The sequence below is a fragment of the Thamnophis elegans genome, chromosome Z (assembly GCF_009769535.1).
Source record: "Thamnophis elegans isolate rThaEle1 chromosome Z, rThaEle1.pri, whole genome shotgun sequence".
Taxonomy (NCBI): Eukaryota; Metazoa; Chordata; class Lepidosauria; order Squamata; family Colubridae; genus Thamnophis; species Thamnophis elegans.
In genome coordinates, this window is record NC_045558.1 from 45,355,443 (window position 1) to 45,377,518 (window position 22,076).

At 32.8% G+C, this 22,076-nt stretch overlaps 1 protein-coding gene across 3 annotated transcripts in view; it reads right to left on the bottom strand.

Annotated features, from left to right (window-relative positions):
- Positions 1-461: 461 nt before the first annotated feature.
- The window catches only part of SATB1 (SATB homeobox 1), an 89,904-nt gene continuing 68,289 nt past the window's right edge, over positions 462-22,076 (bottom strand). Inside the window, exons 11-13 of one of the 3 annotated variants that reach the window (XM_032237087.1) lie at positions 9,428-9,631; positions 8,759-8,854; positions 462-2,165 (exon numbers count right to left, since the gene is read on the bottom strand). In XM_032237087.1, coding sequence (XP_032092978.1) covers positions 1,668-2,165; positions 8,759-8,854; positions 9,428-9,631 — 798 coding nt within the window. In that variant the 3' untranslated portion in view covers positions 462-1,667. Of the gene's footprint in view, positions 2,169-8,758; positions 8,855-9,427; positions 9,632-22,076 lie in introns of all 3 variants that reach the window. The other 2 variants (XM_032237086.1, XM_032237088.1) reach the window with 2 other exon arrangements.

A 22,076-nucleotide genomic window follows, 5' to 3' on the forward strand; every position in this document is an offset into this window, starting at 1 on the left:
CCATTATTAATGTTATTAAATAAAACCTTACCTAGCAAAAGACTATATAGCCTTCCTGTTTTGTTTGTGTCTCGTAATGGTTATCTTAAAATGTGTATATGTTAGTGTAAGAAACAGTGTTATCATAAATTCAAATATTGTAAAACAAAACCAGCTGCATTCATTAAAAGTGCATTACTGCCAGGAACTGTAAATATGTTTTTGCCTGATAGCCTTTTGACTCAATAATATCCTGCTATCTTTGTCCGCCAGGCAACCTTTAAAATCAAGTCGAGACAGGTTATGATTTTTACAGTAAAAGTTTCTGAACAGCATCTTTTCAGTTTCATAGTTTGGGATAATTTAAAATCCAGAATATAAATTGTTGCTAAGGTGATTGAAAATGATCTTTCAAGATAATTAATAAACACGCTTTTTTGTGTTGTTTCTGTAATATACACAAATGCACACAAACCCTATCATATCATACCATACAAACAATTTTAATTGTGTAGTTACAGTCAATAACCACTCCTAGTCAGAACATTTCTGCATAAAGAAAATTGTGATACACTTATAAAAACAGCCAGCTGTAACAAAATAACTGGTGTTTTCATAGCAATAAACTCATAAAAAAGAAATACACCTTTATACAGAAAATTTATACAGCTGTAGCTTTAAAATTGATTGTAAACCAAAGGAAGACACATTGCAAACATCAATTATTTTCACATTAATTGCATAAGTTTCTAAGGTGATCTATTAGTTTGATTTACCTAAGCTTATTTGCATGATAGTAAAAATTGCATACAACAATAAGAGTGAAGCTTATAGTATGAATTGCTTGGATAACATAGAGCACTTTTTATAGGCAACTGTGTAAAGCACATTTTTTCTATTTAAAACTTTTAAGACACTTTGTTTTACTGCCCATCAAAATACACTTATAAATAGAAAAAAAACCCCAATATGGTAACAATAGAAGCAATATTACATTTAACGGAAACTTCTAAAATTAATTACAACATGATATTTAAAGATCTACAAATAAATAATGGGAAAAACATGATTCACATTTTGTTTCCAAAAATTCGTATAACAAATGAAAATGAAAAAGATACAGTGATTTCTTACTTTTGAAAAAAAATCTGAGTTACGGCAGTGCCATATAATACAAGGCATTTGTTGGCATATGTGAACTTTAAACTGCATCTCACAGTCTATAGTTCTTTTGTAACATACAATAGAGCAAGAGTAACTAACTCTTCTTTTATCTTTTACTTAAATAAATGTTAAGCTTTCATAGATCAAGTGTGGAGTGTTAACAATAACTGGGAAAAAATAAAAACAATAAGTCACAAAGTAATGCTTGTCTGAAAGCTCTAGAATAATAATAACAACAATAAGAAGAAAAACAACCCACAGATATCATGCTTATTGGATACATGTTGATGTACCCAGTGAACACAAATTAATATGAAACAATCTTCAATGCTTCATGTCTATCGCTGAAGCAGTTTGTAAAATATCTAGTGCAGTCTGTATTATCCTTAATTTTTTTCGACTTTTGTGCAAGTTTTGGAAGATTTATAGGCCAAACAATGAATAAAGAGGTTGATGACAGTATACAGGATGGATTTTTCTTTTTATTAGTAAGCAATGATGCTGTTGAATAAATACTATTTTTATTAGTCTTTCAATACAGTGTTACAGTCAGTGTTCCCTTCTACTGATAACTCATCTTCTAATTTAACTGAAAAAAGTGTGTTCGTACTTTTGTCTTGGACACCCTCTTCCAAATCCTTAAGTAACTCATCTTCTTTATATTCTGCCACATCTACTTCTAAGCCTGAGTTATCTTTCAGCTTTCCATGGTGTTTGACGTAGTATCGCTGGTTCTGAAAGAATTTGATAATGGTGTATTTTGGTAGGTCGAGCTGGGCTGACAGAGTTTGGATGGCTTCTTCATCTGGATACAGGCCTACATCTTGAATAAAACTCTGAAGAATGCCCAGAGCTTCTACAGAAATTTTTGTTCGTGGACGATTCTTTTGACGATTTTCATCCTCAGATTCAGCTGGTGATGCTACTGTTGGCTGTCTTGGGGGTAATCTAGGACCTGGGGGTGGGGGCTGCTGCTGCTGCTGCTGAGGCTGCTGCTGGGGTGGCTGTTGCTGGGACTGCTGCTGCTGATAGAGAAAGAAAAAGTTAAAGACACAAATTGAGAAAGACACTTGTTAAAAAATAATAAAAAGATTTGTTTTCACCTATTTTATTTAGAAACAATCATAATACTGTTTGACTTGAAAAATAATGCTGCTGGGCATGCTTAGCCCTCTGATTTTATCTGTCATCATCTTTCTTTTTCTTGCACAAATTTGCCTTTCCTCACTTATATAGTCTATAATCTAATATTATTAATTAGTAATACCAATTACTAATATTAATAGTAATATCAATACTATTAATTAATAGCATTAATACCATGCATTACTATTAGAGTAGTATTAATACTATGCTAATTAGTATATTAATACTATGTTAATATTAATAAAACATTAGTCTTTAGAAATAAAGACTACATACAGATAGCAAATGGATAAAAATGTTAATGCTTATGATGGTAAATTAAACATTATCAGTCCTTTTCAATCAATATTTCATACATTGACCACTGTATTATAATCAAAATATCCATGTATGCTACTTACTTTGGCATAAAAAGTTCAGGGTACTTTAAATATTTGAATAATAAAAAAACAGCACCTTCATTCCAGTTGATCAAAGATCAAAGTGTTTGCATGTACAGTACAGAGAAGTACTGAGACATTTCACCATTTGTACTGACCCTCATCTAACATGCCCACATAAAATATTTTGTCACACTAGACATGAATCAGGGAAGATTTGGGTTTAAAAAGGGAAGAGAGTTTGAGAAAAGTATGTAATTCTGGAGATCGTGCCTGATTTTTTAATTACGATTATTACCTATTATATATTGCAGTATGTTTGTAGTAGATTAGTAATGTGGGTCATCAAGTGACTGGACCCAACTTTATGACCATTTTATTGTGGTTGTTAAGTGAATGACTGCAGTAATTAAGCAAATCATATTGTCAATAAGAGAATTACATGGTCATTCATACAATTAAATAAATCTGGCTTCCCTCATTGACTTTACTTGTTGAAAGTTAGCCGAAAAGTTTGAAAATAGGGATCACTCACTCACAAGATGCTGCAATTATTATAAATGAAAACTGGTTGCCAGGTTAAATCATTATCCTATGTTTTGAGGACTCATTGTAAGTCTTTTTTCAGCATCTCTATAACTTTGAACCATCATTAAATGAATAATCCTAAATTGAGGACTGCCTACATATTTTCCATTGAAGGAGAAGTATTGCTTGCAAATTCATCTGATTCTAGCCAGGAATTCCAGATGAGTGAGTGGGGTCACATTATTTTTAAAAAAGAAATGCAGGAATTCTTATCCAACAAAATGTCCTATCAACAAAAAGGCCTTATTCCACAAATGCAATTCAGTGGTAAGAAAAGTAAGGTTTTACACTTACACTTTACACTTACTTTTGGCAGAAAAACCAAATGCACAGATACAGAATAGGTGGTGCCTGGCTCAGCCCTAACAGTGAGAAGGATCTAGCAGTCCTAGTGGGCAACTCTTAAGTATGAACCAGCAACATGTTGCAGTTACCATAAAAGCCAATTTAGTCCTAGGTTGTATCAACAAAGGGATTCTATCAAGATCACATGAAGTGTTAGAACTATTTTATACCACAATGGGTAAGACCATACTTGGAATATTGCATCCAGTTTTGGTTAGTATCATACACAAAGGTTATTGAAAGGAAGAGTGCAGAGAAGAGCAACAAAGGGATTAGGGACTGGAAGCTAAACTATACAATGAATGGTTGCAGAAACTAAGAATGTGTAGTCTAACGAAGAAAAGGACTAGGGGTGACATGATAGCTCTCTTCCAATATTTGAGGGGCTATCACAGAGAAGTGGAAGGGGGCAACCTATTCCCCAATATATCTGAGGCAAGACAAAAAGTAACAGATGGAAGCTTAACAAACAGATTCAATATGAAACTAAAGACAAATTTCCTGAGAATGATTAATGGAATGGCTTGCTTCTAAAAGTTGTGAGTGCTCTATCACTGGAGATTGAACAGCCATTTGTCCACATTAAGAAGTGATTGAACAGCCATTTGTCCAGAATGGTATAGCAGAGGATTGGAATAGAAGACCTCCAAGTTCCTTTCAACTCTGTTATTCTGTAATTCTGAATCTGAGGAACTACAGAGCACTTGGTTTGACATCTTTATTAGGGAATGTTCTGTTATCATATCATAACTGATCTTTTAATGCTTTGGGGGGGGGGAATGCAGTTATTACTAAAAATCAGCATTTGTCAAGAAAAAAATTCCAGATTAATTTTATTTCATATTATTGGATATTAACAGAATGCTACATGGTGTATTAACTTAATGAAATGTTTATTAAATGTTTGATATTAAATGTTTGATATTAAATGTTTGATTTAAACTGTCATAAAATATTTGATTGATAACCTAGGACTGAATTATATGTGATGTGGACTGAATTATATGTGATAGTCATCTTGAAAACTATATTGAGAGAGTGCTCATCAACGATCTCCTATCAAAGTGTTGGATTGGTATTCTTCAGAATTTTTTGTTTATAGAAAAGGTAAAAATAAATGCTCAAATGTACCAAAAATATTAGACTAGAGAAGCAAAATTCAAAATGATCTTTATATGTCAGAGAAATAAGTTGAAAATGCAGAATTAAGGCAAATGCAAAGTTTTTCAGTTAAGAAACAAATGTTAAACATAGAGGTGTGGAGGAGATACTTGGCTCAGTTAATTGCAATTGTGAAAAGAATTCTGGAATTTTAATTCTGATCCCAAGCTAAATATGAGTCAGTGATATAAAATAACTGCTAAGAAGCAAATGCTATTTTAGATTTTTTTCAGCAGAAGAGTTTTCACATAAAATAAATAAATAAATCCCAATATAGGTAGTCCATGACTTACAACTACTCATTTAGTGATTGTTTGAAGTTACAATAGCACTGAAAATAGTGACTTATGACTGTTTTTCACACTTAGGACATGGTCAGGTGATCAAAATTCAGATGCTTGGCAACTGACTCATATTTATCCCAGGGACATGTGATTTTGCTTTGCAATTTTCTGACAAGCCAAGTCAATTAGTGATTAGTCTTTTATGAGGAGAGAACTGGTTATGTGTAGTTCTTAGAAATAATTGAGGGCATAGTATATCACTTTCTAGGTATCTAAAGGGCATCTAAGGAAGCGATTAGGACTTTCTCACTTAAAGTTCTATTCTACCATTATGATTCTAAAAATAATGTTACAGGTATTTCTTTGTATTTGTATAGCCCATGTGCAATCTGGGTTTTTTATAAACTCATAACTCCAGCTCAAAGAACAAGTGGCAGTTATGGCTAGGAGAGCCTTTGTGTTGTGCACCAGTTGCATCTTTTTGTGGATCATGAGGCTCTGCACTCAGTCACTCATTCCCTAATCAACTCTTAGTTAAATTATCACAATGTGGTTTACATTAGGCCACCTTTGAAAAATATTTGGAAACTATAGCTAGTACAGAATGCAACGGCACAGGTAGTTCTGGAACCTCATAGGGTGGCACATGTAACACCACTTTATGAAAGCTGCATAATTGGCAGCTTGCTTCTGGGGCCAAGGCTTGATTATTACATTTAAAGCTCTTAATGGCATCAGACCAGGTTATCTGAGACATTGTCTTGCTCAGTGGAACTGATTTGCCTTACTTGCACTGGCCGAAAGGGCCTTCTTCAGATCTCATCAGCCAAGGCATTTCAATTGATGGAGTCAAGGAGAAGAGCCTTCTCTGCCCTGGCTCCCAGCTTCTGAAACATTTTGCCTCCTGAGGCGAGATCTGCCTCCAGTCTTCTGGCCTTAAAACCGATAGGGACATGCTATACTGAGTGATTTTCTAATCTTGATTTTAATGTTTTTATACCTGTGCTTCCATTTTATTGTAACTGCCAAGAGTCACTTGGGCTAATGAGTTTGGAGGCATATACATTAAATAAATAAAATATAATTCAAATAAATATTTTAGTATACAGTATAAACCAAATTCTGCATTCATTTTTTGAATTGTTGCAAACTTCAAGTCTGCATCTATATATTTCAACCAACTGTATCAAAAAAATAGAAAATAATTAAAAAACCCTATATATTTAAGTTGATAAAAGATCCAGTTTACGGTAGTAGTTAAAGTGTCAGGTTAGAAATTGGGAGACTATGAGTTCTAGTCCTGCTTTAATGTCCTTGGGCCAGTTACTTTTGCTTAGTCTTCAAAAGGAAGCAATGGCCAACCACTTTTGAAAAAAATCAAGAAAACTGTAGGGACTTCTTCAGGCAATGACAATTGGACAGGATTGAACAGAGACAAGAAGGTAATGAACAAGAAACACAAAATCTCTAATTTCAGAATCTGTTTTACATTTACAAATTAAGCAGCTTCCAAATTGTTCTACATCAAATTTCTAGGGCTGTTGTTTGTTTTGAATCCACAAGTTGGGAAATCAACCAAATTCTATGATCAGAATACATATGCAATAATTTATTAATTGTATGTATTTGAAAAATAAACCAATTTTATTATATGAAAGAGGAATAACTAATTAAAATGGCTATATTTTAAAATGGTTTAAATAGACAGATTAGACTATGCAAAATTTACTAGCAATACATTTTCTTCTAGAGATCTTCACTTTGAATGTATAAACATTGACAATGAAGGAAGCTGCCAAGTGTCAGAGCATGGTCACTGGGCAGCTTCATTGTCCTTTTGCTTGTATGGAAACTATCATTATTCAAATTATTACTAAGAACCGAAATTAGTATCTGTAAGCTAATTGTTTAATTTGATGTTTAGCACATCTCACAATTGCAGTACATAGTTTTCAAAAGTAATAGAACTTCATTTCCACCTTGTGTGTTAGATAAATTACTATCAACAGAACATACTTGGTTTTATTTTACACTTCAATTGACAAATTGGTCTTGTACCTTTAGCTAGTCAAATTTCTATAATAAGCAGTACATACCACTTATACCAAGAAGAAAAATATTTTGTTTACTACTAGTCTTATATTGAATAACAATTAATGATGAGAATATCATCAATAACATCAGAAATATTCTGTAATTGGGAACAGAATAAAAGGACATTTTAATAAATGAAGGTTTTTTTTAAAAAAAAAACAAAAGAACAGTTGCACATGCCACTTATTATTATTTACAATTGTAAGAGTGTGTCTGTCTGAAGGGGTTGATAGTGCCAGCTAGAATCCTATTCAATTAATAATTTTGACATATCTCATAGGGTTGTAAGGAAAAAAGTCTCTCTCCCTGCATGTGTGTGCATGGTTATGTGTGTGTAAAACAACATTATACTACATAAGAAGCTATTTTGAGAAACCGTGATAAAATCTGGGACATAAATATAATAAAATATAAAATATAAAATTCTCATGTGAAATTAATTATTCTAGAACACTTCTACATTTAGCATCAAATTAAAAAATTCTTGACTTTGGACATATAACATAACTCTTAACATGTGTGGCTGGTCTAATGCTTATGAGTTCCATGTTGCATTATTGCTCACTATTGGTTATACTGTTCGGGGCTCATAAAAACTAAAGTGCCAAATGTTCCAAATTTGGATGAAAAATTCTATATTAACATATATTTCTATATGTATAAAACATAAAATCTGCGGGGAATAGTTACTAGTTCGGTAAATTATGAGGGCAGAGTCTTGTGTATATGAACAGCTGTCTTAGCTTATAGGCTAGTACTTGAAGAGAGTCAATACTGGATTTCTTTATGATGCCTCTTGAGTTGGATTAGTTATAACTTTAATTGATTTTTATGTTTTAATTTATATTACTAAATTGAAAGCATCAAATATGAAGTGGGATATAAAAAATACACAATTAAATAAATAATGTGCCCATCCATGATTACCAGAACTCGTAGCTACAAATTTTAATAAGGATTCATTTTTAAACATTTTAAACAATATGTTTAAAGATTGCATATATTAGTCTCTACAAAAGTCAACAAAATTTTATTATCAGATTGGACAAATCTTGGAAATATATTGCTTGATAATTATTAACTTTTATTTCTACATGTGGTAAGTGTATTGAAATGTGTAATTTCCAGGCATTTGCAGTAACTTTTGGTAATAAAATTATTTGTTTACTATCTTTGGCTGAATCACTCATTGTAAGCTACTTCACTTTTACAATTTTGATCAATCACTATCCAATTGATTCATTTGTTTTATTTTTTTATATCAGCTATGCTAACTTCTAAAAAACTCTCTGGTAAGCTTTATAAATAGCTTTTATAATACAATAAATGACTGAAAATCTTCGTGACTAATCCATTACTTGTAGAAAAGGAGAGGGAAAAAAGTCCAATCCCACATATTAAACATTGGACTTTAAAAAGACACAATTTATTCATAATTTATATTTAAAACTTGCCCTTTAAATACATTGTCAGGCTGGGGTACAATAAAATTAAGCCTCATCCATTCCTTAAAAAAGGCAATTTACTCTGATTTGTTTATAAATGGAAGGAAACAGCTGGATCAAGTTCTGAAACCTCTCCATATCTCTCCTACACATTAATCTTGTGCCAGCTCACCTGAGGAGCAGCACCCAGCCAAGGTCCAGTGGTCAGCAGGCCAGGTAAGAAAGCGCCTCTATGCTCTCCTTTCCCAAGGGTGGTGGGAGAGGGGCTCTAAAGGAAAAACAAACAAACATTGACTCATCCTAACTTTCAAACTGAGGGTAAGTAGGATGAGAAAACTGGGCCAAATATATTCCTATTCTTTGTGCTTAAATGAATCTTTAAACTTATTTTAAAGCTATGACACCTAAAATAACTAAGCATTATGCATTTATGAATTATGGCTACCTATGAGAGACTTGCACCATTAAAAAAAGGTTATCACTTTTAGCAATCCACCCAATTGCTGGTATAAAAAGTGCTGTAAAAGAAAAATGTTTCACATTATTCTATTAGTGAGCTCACTTTTAAGCATCTTTTACATGTGCCCATTATGTTTTAAGTTTAAAAAGAACTTTGGAAACCAATACAGAAGACCTGCCAATAGAAGGCTTTTAAAAATAATTTTTACAAATGCCTTTGCATTGAGAAAAAAAGTCACATATTCTACTGAGCATGAGTGTTTTAATTCATACTAAAACATTTATATTTAACAAAACAAGAAGAGAGAGAATGGTTTTCTCTTAAGAATAAATTGTTCTGTTTTTTCTTATTCCTAACCTGAATTGGTCAAGGTAAACTAACCTGCATTTGCTCTGCTGGAACATGAATAATATGAGAAGGTCTGTCGCCATGGTGATGAACTGCATTGCTTTCTTGTTCATAAATGGCATCTCGTTCAGGCTGAGGAAGACTGAGGAACCTTCGGATCATTGACAGGTTTTCCCACAGAGTTCTATTCTCAGGTGAAGGATCTTCTTTCCAACGCAAGAGTTCGCAGAGCCAGCCCTTAAAACAATGATCAGCAAAACATTAGATAACTTTACCAAAAATTTAGGTGCCAAAAGGCACTTTCCTTGGAAGCAAAGTGAATAAACTAAGAACAAAATGGACATCTTTGCCCAACCTCACCTTTTCTTCTTGAGAATCTTATAGACAGTTTATAGGCAAAATCTCAGATTATAAAGCTAGCATCATGAAGTTTTACCAATCTTGTATACAAATATTTAGATTAAGAATAACTTTGAATTGTTGTTAAGAGAAAGCAACTGCAGCACATCATCATTTCAAATATACAAGAAAAAAGAACATGCTGTTTGAGTTTGGTCTACTATAGTATCTCTAATGCTGATTTTTATCTAGTATAATTCTATATCTGTATGATAGGGAAAAAAGCCATACCCATATTACTTTTTAAAAAAATCATGGTATTCTTTAATTCAGAATTAGATAATGTATCCTATACCTAATCTGAATAGAGACCTAGTTCACATTAATCATATAATACAGAACCTATTTGAAGAAATATTACTGAGTAAAGTATCCTTTTTCTTCTTAAGTGCTCAGAGGGACTTTGCAGACAAATCAAAACTTGTTGATATTGTCCTAGCCAATTCAGAATTCTGGTTTTTAAAATTAAACTTATGATTTTAAGGATTATATGAACAAGATCATATTTTTGAACCACACTGCATATATCCATGCAAACTATGTATAAAAGCACCTGCTTTAACCCAGATATGTTCTTGTAGAAAGCAAGCTTGAAAGTATGCCAAAAGATTGTCCCAAGAGAACTCTAGCAAATGCTAATTTGCTTCTAAAATAGATGCACAGATTTTTTTTCCTTAACGGTTTAGCAATTGCCTACATGCCATCTTAAATTATATCAATAGCATTATTTTTTTTAATATTTAAACTGAGCAAACATGACAAAGAACACCAATGTTTAGCTTTATCAGTATAAATGCCTCAAGACAAAGACAAAAATGATACATAATTGTCCATGGCAATTTAGGTTTAAATGCTAGAATGCTTTAACTGTAGAATAGTTTAAAAATATTGTTAATATTAACTTTCTATTTTTAAATACTACTTATGAAGACCAAGCCTTTAAGACAGTTTATAATGTAATAAAAAATTAAAACACAGGAACAAATCCTGTTTAATCCACATATTAAACTCTAACAACCATTAACAAAATTAATGAAAATTTTGATAGTATAGTTTTTTATTAATAGTATAAAACATTTTAGGATGTTTGTAAATTATAGATAAAACACAGTGATAAATTGTATGAGCAACCACTGAAAAGACCCTAGGAACTGCTAATATCATAAATATGGAATGTAGTTTTTCAAAATTAAATAAATATCTTAGTTTTAGTGGCAGACTGCCTCGTAGAAATATTCCATGGAATAGTAGAACAGTGTGCTTTTGTTTTTCTTTTGGATTGATTCCTGTTAATCTTGGATGAAAAATATCCAGCACAGTTATATTATCCTGTGAAAAATATATACATGAAGGGCAGAATTACTTAACTGGTAATAAAAAAAATAACAAGTGATTCTGCCTCATCTTCAACTTTAGTGGAATAAAATCTTAAAGCAAAGAGACATTTGATCAAATAAATAGGTGGAATATATCTATCTATAAAAACCCCTTTTGGTATATTCTTTGCAATTATCAAACCTAATTTCTTAACACAGTTTGCATGAGTCAAAAAGTGAATCCAGAAAAAGGAACCCACAACAAAATCTATCCATTTAGAAAGTATTTTGTTCTTTTTGTCACTTCTATGTTCCAAGTGTCAACATATCCTTATTAATTACCTATGTCTGATAAAACATTTCCAGTATTTGGCTATTAACCTTTGCCCTGAAATAATACTTTCAATTCCTTACCGCCTCAAATAGTGTGATAAATTGCACGTTTAAATACAGTCTGATTAGCTTTTCTAAGATGGTCTAGTAATTTTAAAAGATTAAAATCTAATGCTTTTTGTCAAAATATAAAGCCAAACTTAAAATGCAGAATCTTTTTTTCATTGTAAAAAGTAAATTATCCCTAACTTCCTCATATTTTAAAATAATATTTAAACTTTTAGAAGTGATATTTTTAATGAAGCATATAGAATTTTTGCATCTTAAATCTAAAACAAGGTATTTGTAACATTTTCCCAAATATGCTAACTCCACAATTATTTAGCACATTTATTTTATTATTTCTGACAAACCAATCCCATCCTTATCCTTGCTGCTAGTGAGAGATGCTTTTATATAAAAAAATTCTTATCAAGCTGTAATTTGCATATTTAATTTTTATTTTATTTATAATAGGATTCAAATTTAACAAACAATACAAGTGAAAATGTATATACGTAACTTGTAATATTCGTAACATGAAAAATGCATCATGCTTCAGATACCTCTCATTGGGAGCATGTTCATTTGGGTAAAATCAAAACTGAAAGATATGGCCTACACAAGTGGAATTATGCTAGGAGTGAATGCATTACTATTTAGAATGGCTAGTTTAATCCAAAATGATGGCTGAAATATACGTGGGGGGATTTTCTCCATAAAAATTACGTATTCATTAAAAATCCTACTATATTGGTATATAAAAACACATATGGAAGACTGCCCTTAGGACTTGAATGTACTTGGAAAAAATACATCCTAAAACAACAGTAGGAACACCCTTCACTGCTGTGCAGCAACTCTGCCAGGCAGCATTGCACTGCATATAAAGAAGGAGCAAAGCAAAGCAAAATATAAACATTAGTCACATGTAAATATGTAGATGAACTTTCAGGATGTTACTACTTTTCAAACTGACAAAGTTTAATTTGACACCTTCTGTTCTAAAGCCTTTGTTTCTATTCAAAATCACGCCTTTAGCTGCTATCAATCACTACACTCTCTCCCTATTACTTAAGATACTGGCATGGGGCCTGGGATAAGCTGAAAATGCCATGCAGATGAATTCTGAGATAATGTGTTCAAACCTGTTATATACAACACAAATCCTGTAAAGTTATGTATTGTAAACCTACATTTATTGAGAAGTCAAGTTCAAAATCCATCTGCTACAAAGGAAAAACTGCTATGCACTTTTATAGTAGCTGAGTGACATATGTAAGTCTTCCCATAGTTAGCAAAAAATGAAAGGGAGGCAACTATGGTAAATCCCCTCCTCCTTAAGAATGTTATTAAAGAAACATAAAATTTTAAAACAGAAAATCAATTGCCAAACAATTCAGTGAAAATTATATCGGATGTTCAAAAAAATTGAAAAATAAAATATTAGTGTTATTTGTAACCTTTCATATTTTGTTATTGTAACAGCCATAAATTTGATTTCAAATTTTTTTGGTAAATTATTTTACTGCTTACCATTCAAAAGAACCCTTTCAAAATGTGATTTATAAATTAGTAAGAATAAATAATGCTGTTCAAATAAATTTGAATAAAGCTTTTGTTTTTAATTTTTATTGTAATAGAATTCTTCATAGAATATAACCCCTAATCCACTGAAACCAGGGATAAATATATTTGGACAGACAAGACAGGGAGCTAGATCTTCAAGCTAATCATGGCTGCAATGGGATATCACTATCCCTATGCACCTTCTAGTAAAATTAATCCTTAATACTTTAGACTGCAAATATTTTCATTACATATGCTTAAACTGTTTAGCAACAAAGGACATCAAACATAGTATTGCGCTTTTGATTGGGTACTCAGTCCTATTTTAATTTTTTCAAATGATGTAATAAGATTTCTCCGTTAAATTCAAAAGACTAACTCATGCTTCCTAATATTAGTATTATAGGAGGTTTTTTTCTTTTCTAAAATTATATGCAAATGCATTTTGTTGTATCTCTGTAGTGTAACGTATCACAAAAACACAGAGTATTAAAATAAATCACTCTAAATATGCATGATATTTGATACAAATATTTTCATGAAAAGCATGAATTACATTTCATATGTAGTATGAACAGGGTTTAAGTACATAATCCATTAAGCAGTAGTTCTGAGTAAAAAGGAATTCAGTCTTGTAGGCTAAACTGCAATACGCATTTTGAATGAGCTCATTGTCAACAACAACTAACTGTAAAGCTGGCAATTTATCATTCAGCAAATAATTTTCTAGTTTCATAAAGAATCAGTAAGTGTTCCTTATGCTAATGAAGACTGTTTTTAATCTGCCCACAAACATGCTAATAGAGGGTAATTTTTCCCATTTAGAAAACTGATGACACTCAAAACATAATTTCATACCAGTGTTCTACAAACTGGATAAAATGGACTTCCAAAAGAATTAGTCACCTAATTTTTCACCTTTATACCAAAAGGAAAAATACAGGTTAAAAATTGTTAAAATACATCTGTCTGTCTATCTAATATCTATCTATCTGTCTATCTGTCTATCTGTCTGTCTGTCTATCTATCTATCTATCTATCTATCTATCTATCTATCTATCTATCTATCTATCTATCTATCTGCCTGCCTGCCTGCCTGCCTGCCTGCCTGCCTGCCTGCCTGCCTGCCTGCCTGCCTGCCTGCCTGCATGCATACATACATACATACATACATACATACATACCTATCATTTATACATACACACATATACCCCCCCCCCCCATACACACACTTTCCTCTCTAATAAACCTTCTAGAGGTTGCATAAGTATATAAGAAAAGCAAACTCATTGAACTTGCTTTGGACTCCAATCTCCAAGATCAAAGGATTGGTCATACTTTGAGAGTCATACTTTGAACAATGAGATACATAATGGTGGCAAAAGATTACTGAAAGCATTTTAAATTATTTACTAGGTTAAAAGGATACTTTAAATACATCAAATTTCACATCATTGGGGCCATTTTTTGGTGGCAAAGTGGTATTGATCTTTCCAAATGCTTACAATTAACTATTTCCAGAAGATCATTATTTGATTAAAGGCATTAAAGCTGAGGGCAAGAAAAGATGTACTGTCTTATATCTCATTCCAATAAACTTGTAATTTAATCAGAACCACCTTCCTCATATCCAGAAATAAAAACGTTTGCCTTGATTTTTTCTCTCTTTATCTCTCATATTAACCCTTTTAAATATTACAGAGCTTAAAACAATCTCCATTACTACAGACTTCTTTATAATGAAAGAATACATGCTAGCTAAAAAGAATAATAAACATTTCTGTTTTAATATTTAACTGTAAACTTTTCCTCTATACAACTAGGATGTGCAATACATTCAAAGCAGCCCTCTGGATCTCTGGCATTAACAGTTCTTCACCCTCCTCTAAAGCCCAAATATCAGAAAGTCCATCATGCAGACTTTGGAAAATATTCTGCATGTCTCTACATGTCCAAAGTATCTCATCAAATTACCTGCTCAGGCCTAACAGATAATTTTGAGCTATATTAGATATATAACCCTGAACCTTCAGGATCAAATCCTCTTATATTATGGATTTCTTCCCATCCAAATGTTTCTAGGCTATAACTGCCATCAAAGCCAACTAACAACAATCAGTCAGATATTCTGATAGTTGGAATTCAGTAATATAAAGATGGCACATATGTCCCATTTCAACTACATACACTAAATTAAAAGTTGCACTGAACTCAATATAATATACTTTTGAGTAGATATGAACAGAACTATATGCAAATCATATGTGTCTCATAGAGCATACATTTTTTTCAGAGAAAAAAACCTACATTCCAAGAAAGACTCTCCATATTGACTTTCTTCATTGCTGAGTATTTCCATAAACAATATTTTTCTATGGCCATCCAGTTAAAGTTTGTTTTTATAAATGGAGAATTCCAAAACATAATAGTGACCTTTCCAGTATACGTATAAGGATTATTAGAATGTGTTTGAAATAGTCACTACAGTACTATCACATTGTAGCTCCATTTCTGGAGGAAATTTTAACAACATTGTTGTTATTGTTGTTCAAGCAGTTCTGTTATAGCTTCTTCAAACAAGGAGCTGCTTCAATTAAATGCATTGATGGCTGAGTATCTGGCTTTAGCAATATAACTATGAGTCTCCCAAGAATTGGCCCAGTGCTACTTTTCGTTAGGTAAATCACCATTCCTCTTGAAAGAGGATAATTTTTGGCTTGATCAAAATAACTGCAATACCATATAGTTCCTTTACTCCTTCTACAAATGAAGAATCCAAGATGTAGGCAATAAGAAAAAAAGCTGATATTCTGAATGTATTTTTGTACATATAATGGGGACACAGGAAGCATATTTAATAGATATCTAAATAAAACAAATAGTTTATCCCAACTAATGAAAAATGTGTCTATTTAAAAGGACCATTTAAATGTGCTGTCAATCTGTATAAACTGACAGGAAAGGTCTTGTCTGCCACAGATGGGCATGTAAAAACTCATCAGGAATTAAGCAAATGTGATAACATAAATAGTCCTCAAGTTATGACCACTGTTTATCAATGGTTAAAATTTACAATGGCCTGAGAAAAGTAATTTACAACCTGTCCTCGAAGTTATGACCCTATTACTAGCTCTGCAGTCACATGATCACAATTGTAGCACTTGGCAACGGATTCATATTTACAATTGCTGCAGTGTACTACAACATAAATGTTAGGTTCACCAATATTTGGACAAGTGGGACCTTATAATATGATCTGTAGATCAAATTCTATAAACAATGTGTACAAATAAATAACATAGAATAATATTGGATAGAGAGCCAGTTTGGTGTAGTGGTTAAAGCATAGGGTTAGAAATCAGGAAACTGATTTCTAGTCCCACTTCAGGCATAAAGTCAGCTGGAGGACCTTGAGCCAGATATCTTCATTCAATCCTAGAAAGGAGACAGTAAAAAATCACTTCCCTAAGAATTGGACTTGATTGAATGGAAGAAAAAATGTGTAAGTATATTTAAAACAGTTATATAAAATATATCTCTAAAAAAATCATAATTAGCTTTATTCCAACATTGTGTTTTTGTTCCAGTAAGATTTTTTTTTAAAAAGTCAAACTTGAGATTTCTAGTTTTTGCTGTATTCCAATTATCTAAATTTGAGCTATTGTTTGCCTAAATTATCTATTCCCTTATATTAGATACCATTTTATTTGCACAATCTTTCTTTCCCTCTCATTTGCATACATTTGCAGCATTTGTTCCACTTGCTCTTTCCTGATTACAACTACAAATACACAAAAATGTTGCAAAACCAGCAAAAATTACTGAATTTGCAGATTTAAACCTCTGTGCCAACTGTCCATTCTCTGCCCTGATTGGAAAAATGAAATGTTTTAAATATTCTTCTCATCAAAATATCTCCAGCATCCTGCTTATATTTCAGTATTATATATCTATTTCTACTTTTTTGCAATTTAGCTGATGCATATGTTTTGAAGTACAGCTAATATGTCTAGGTACATTAAGAACAGAGTAATATTTTACAAACTGTAATGTCGCCAGTATTAATCAGCAACTATTCAATTTGAAACTGAGCTTATCATAAATGCTGGTCATAGGCAGATATTCATATACCCATTCTTTGATACGTGAAACAATGTTCCTTTTTCATTTTGATACAAGGATATAATTAGATACATTGTACATGAAATATTTGTGGTACTTGAAAGTGTTATAGAAATGCCAGAAATTATTATATCTTAAGTAACTCTTGAGATCTCTAAAAATTGCACCCAAAGCTTTAGCAGTTTATATTCAACTTAATACAAGAACTGCATCTACCTCAAAGCAAAAAAAAAAAAAAAGATCAACCTCCAAAGAGCATACACATACTGCAGACAAAAACCATGTATCCCATAGGATCAGCTGAAACTTATGCTAGTATTCCCAATACATGTGTCATTATAACATATTTATTTAGTTGTATGTATGTTATATGTATCCCCACTCATAGTAGAAGCCATACTTCAAAGAAAGCCAAATTAAGAACAAAAAATGTTTAATATTAATGTGCTTTGTTTAGGCATTTCAAAAAGGATTAAAGTATGTTATTGTATTGCTCCCAGTGCATTGCATGTCTATTTGGTTTCAAATCAAATCATTTTTTTAATATGCTCAATGACCAGATGTAGGTACAAATCAGCAACAATATACAGGATGAAAAGGAAATGGAATTTAGTTAAGGCAGTGGTGGGATTCAGCCCACTTAACAATCAGTTCACCAAAAATGTGAGTGCATGTGCATGCACATACGCATGGTGTCCACGCGTACACGCACACAGATCTTCTGCCACGTGGCAAAGGTTGACTGAGCAGGGCGTGATCTGCTCCATCTCTGCTCTCCAGGGCAGTGGCTACTTTTCTCCACCTCTGCTCTTGCTGGGAAGGAGAGTGTCTCTTGTGCAATTTAGCAACTGTGAGCCACCACTTTACTCTAAGTCCCATCCAGAAAGTGTGCAGCACAGAGAAGCAGCAGCCATGTTGAATACAAGTTCTCTGTGCCACAGCACTTTTAGGATGAGATTTAGAGGAAAGCAGTGGCTCACAGCTGCTAAATTGCACAATAGACACTCTTTCCCCCAGCAAGAGAAGTAGTTGCTGACCAGGAGAGCACATGGAGCGTCTCCACAAGTGACTGAAGTTCGGCAAGGGATGGAAGTAGATGGAAGATCTCCGCTGCAGCACTTCCCAGATGGTACTTCTTATAGATAAGACGAACCATTTGGTCGTTCCCAAACCGCTTTGTCCCTCCTGGGCCCTTGCCCTCCCAGCAGCCATTCAGCTTACCATGGCATTGCTTTGGCCCTGGAGTGCAGTAGTTTGAGGCCAGATGAGGGGGGACATGTGGGGCAAGGCCCGAGGCAAGGCTGGAGCTGGGGAATGGTGCAACAAAGAAAGGAGAAGCTGAAAACCATCTTAAAACAATACATTGACTGACATGCATATACATCTGAACCACTAACTGTTTACTCAAATAATAAAACATCAGCTTAATTTCATTTGTCTGAGATTTATAAATTGAACAAAGGGGTGTATTTGTAAACCTTTAAATACAAGAGAGTTTTGTTATGGACATATCTTACATTTAACTGCAAAGAATGCACATAACTGAACTGGGAAGGTCAATTACACAAAGAACCTTTTTAACAAGCCCTATTCCCACTCAGATTCCTCACATTGCAAAATATGAATATTTTAATGTTAGTATTAAAATAATAACTAACCTTGTTTAAGCAAATATGTACTATTAATCAAGTCATTTGATTATTAAAAATAACATGTCCCCCAAAATTCCTTTTGATTCAAAATAGATCAAATATCAAATTTGATTAATATTTGACCCAAAATTTTATTTCATTTAAAATAAAATTTGGGAAATGAAATAAAAAGTATATTATTTATGCTAAATATACGTTTAGGATAAACTTAAAATTTATACAATATTCTAGGCTTCATTAAGCATCTGAGAAAATATATGCAGGATTTTGTTATTAGGATAATAAAATAAAATATTTTATTAAATGTATTAATTTAACCAATTAAAGCTTTTCAGAAAAATATTTTTGTCTAATAACAAAATCCTGCATATATTTTCTCAAGTTTTAAGTTTAATGGGGTTTTCTTTCAGGTAACTGTGCCTAGAATATTATATAAATTTTAAATGTACTTAAGTGTAAATATAGCATTAATAACATACCATTTTTTCATTTTCCAAATTTTATTTTATAAAAGGAATGTTAGAAAGAAATTCTGTAGAGAGCTGGAATGCTTTCAATCAACAAGACCTCTGAATATAAAATCACATTTAGTGTGATCAGAAAAGCCAATAATTATTCTGGGGAAGAACAATCTAGAAAAAAAAAATCACTAAGAACTATGTGATAGTTATTTGGAATACTGCTGATTAGAGCAGAACAGTTTCAGCCACTCTCTTGTTCACAGTGCACACCTGGAGTGTTCTGACCTAGGCTTCCAAAATCACAAAACAGAGTCCTTGTCCTGAAAAAAACCATTTTTATTTGACTAATGTGAATTTCTAGCATTCACATACAGAAAAGTCCCAGCAATAAGCCTTTCAATGGTGAATTGCAACAACAGACCTTATCAGTCCTTGAATAGTTGCCAGGCGGATAGCTTCCAGGCACAATGCTATATAATTAAATACTTGGAGTCTCTGTGAGGCACAACTCAGAGAAGCAAATTTTCACACTAATATACGAACTGTCTCCTGCAAACACCAGTTCCCTTTTGCTCCTATTTATTCCCTATGGGAGCGGCCATTCAGCACTTGTACCTTTACTCCCAAGTCACCCCCTGTTCCTTAATTGTTCCCTTTTCCTGACAGCACACATCGGGAACAGGCTCCAGCTGTTTTTCTGCCACACTTATCTCTGACTCTGAAGATAGCTGATAACTGTCAGATGGCCCTGGCCCCATCTGTGCCTCCAATGCAGAACACTCATCAGAGCCTTCCCCAGACTCCAGGATTGGCTCATGTTCCTCCCCAACTTCCTCATTGTCCAAGTCTACTGCCAGCTCTGCAGGCCACTGGCAGGTCACAGCACTGAGGTGAGTGCAGAAAGACATGCACAAAGGCCATACATATCCACCTACCCACAAATGCAAGCAAAATATATGTACACAGCCTGATTACTTCCGTTTAAGAAAGTACAGCTGTACATGCACACACAATTTCTTCAGAAGAGGTAGAATATATAGAAGACTAAAAAGCATGTGAGTTTTAGTGCTGCTTTAGGCATAAAAACTGACTGGTAGACTTTAGGCCAGCCACCGTGTCTCAGGCCAAGTCATCTCATAGATAGGAAGAAGAATATTATATATGTTCATTGTCTTGTGTTAGTTACAAAACAATAAAGATGGGATTAAAAATATATATAAAACCAAAGAAACAAATAAAAGATACTGCTGGTAAACAGGTTGGAAAGAATTTCAGAAGTTTTTCCGAACCGGTTTTTAGCTCTACCAAATGGTACTAATACCTGTAAAATTTTTGACATTAGTCTACTGAAGGCAGGGGTACAAAGTCAAATCTAATATTCTTTTCATCATAATTTAGTATGCAAATGTATGGAATTACTGATTCTTTTAAAGATGAAATATGTATGAACACAACTTCTCCAATTTTATTAAATTATTGGAAAATGTGAGCATTAATGCAAAATACACTACACTTACTTTGTCTTATTTTATTTTCTCTAACTCTAGGTTTCATGAAATTTTTATCCAGTAGAATAAATGCCATTTATAAATTCTTAATTAAAATCATTACCTATTACAATATATTATTCGTTGTAATACAATGTATTAAAACTTGCATCCTTATGTAATAAAAACAAAATGATTAACTGTGGGTACTCAAACTCATATCCTGACCTTAATTCCTTCTTTCCAACTGTCTATTATTATTATTATTAGACAATTGTATCACAGCGGCCAATTGTTTAGCCGGATTTGGCATTGGTTACTAGTCAGGCCCCACCCAGGGGCCTAGGACATCGTAACGTATTTTCGTAATATGCGTGCAGATCCAAGCAGTGCGGCTTTTTGCATTTGACTGATGGTGATTTTGTCCATTTTTAACTGTTTTAAATGTAATTCCAGTGCTTTTGGAATAGCACCCAGTGTGCCAATTACTACTGGAATTACCACTGCTGGTTTGTGCCATAATCGTTGAATTTCAATTTTTAAGTCCTGGTATTTCGTGATTTTTTTCATATTCCTTCTCGTCCACCATGCTATCACCTGGTATTGCGATGTCTATGATTGTAACCTTATTTTTCTCAACCAGTGTGATGTCTGGTGTATTATGAGCCAGTATTTTGTCCGTTTGTATGCGAAAATCCCACAAGATCTTGACCATTTGATTTTCGGAGACTTTTTCAGGCTTATGTTCCCACCAGTTTGTTGCTGTTTTAATATTATAATTTTTGCACAAATTCCAATGGATCATTTGTGATTATTATTATTATTATTATTATTATTATTATTAATAATAATAATAATAATAATAATAATAATAATAACCATTATAATACAAATTGCAATTATAGGCAAAAATATACTAGTCAAAAAGATTCTTAAAATTAAAACAAGATAAATCATCTGTCAATTCATAAATTCAGGCCTGAATGTAAAATTACATGTTGTAATTCATATCATAAAACAGATTGCTGGGGTTTAAAGGAAGTGTTTATAACAGTCACTATGCTTCTGTTGAAATATGAAAATAATTGCCAGCTGGGTGATTTTGGACCAGTCACTCTCCTTCAGCCCAGCGCACCTCATAGGGTTGTTATTATGGGGAAAATAGGAGGGAAAAAATAGTATTAGCCAATCTTGAGTTATAAAAATAAAAAGACAGGATTTTTTAATTAATAAATCTACTTTTTCCCTTTAGAAATGTTTAGAACGATGGAAAATTATAAATGTTTCCTTACCTCCAAGTCTTC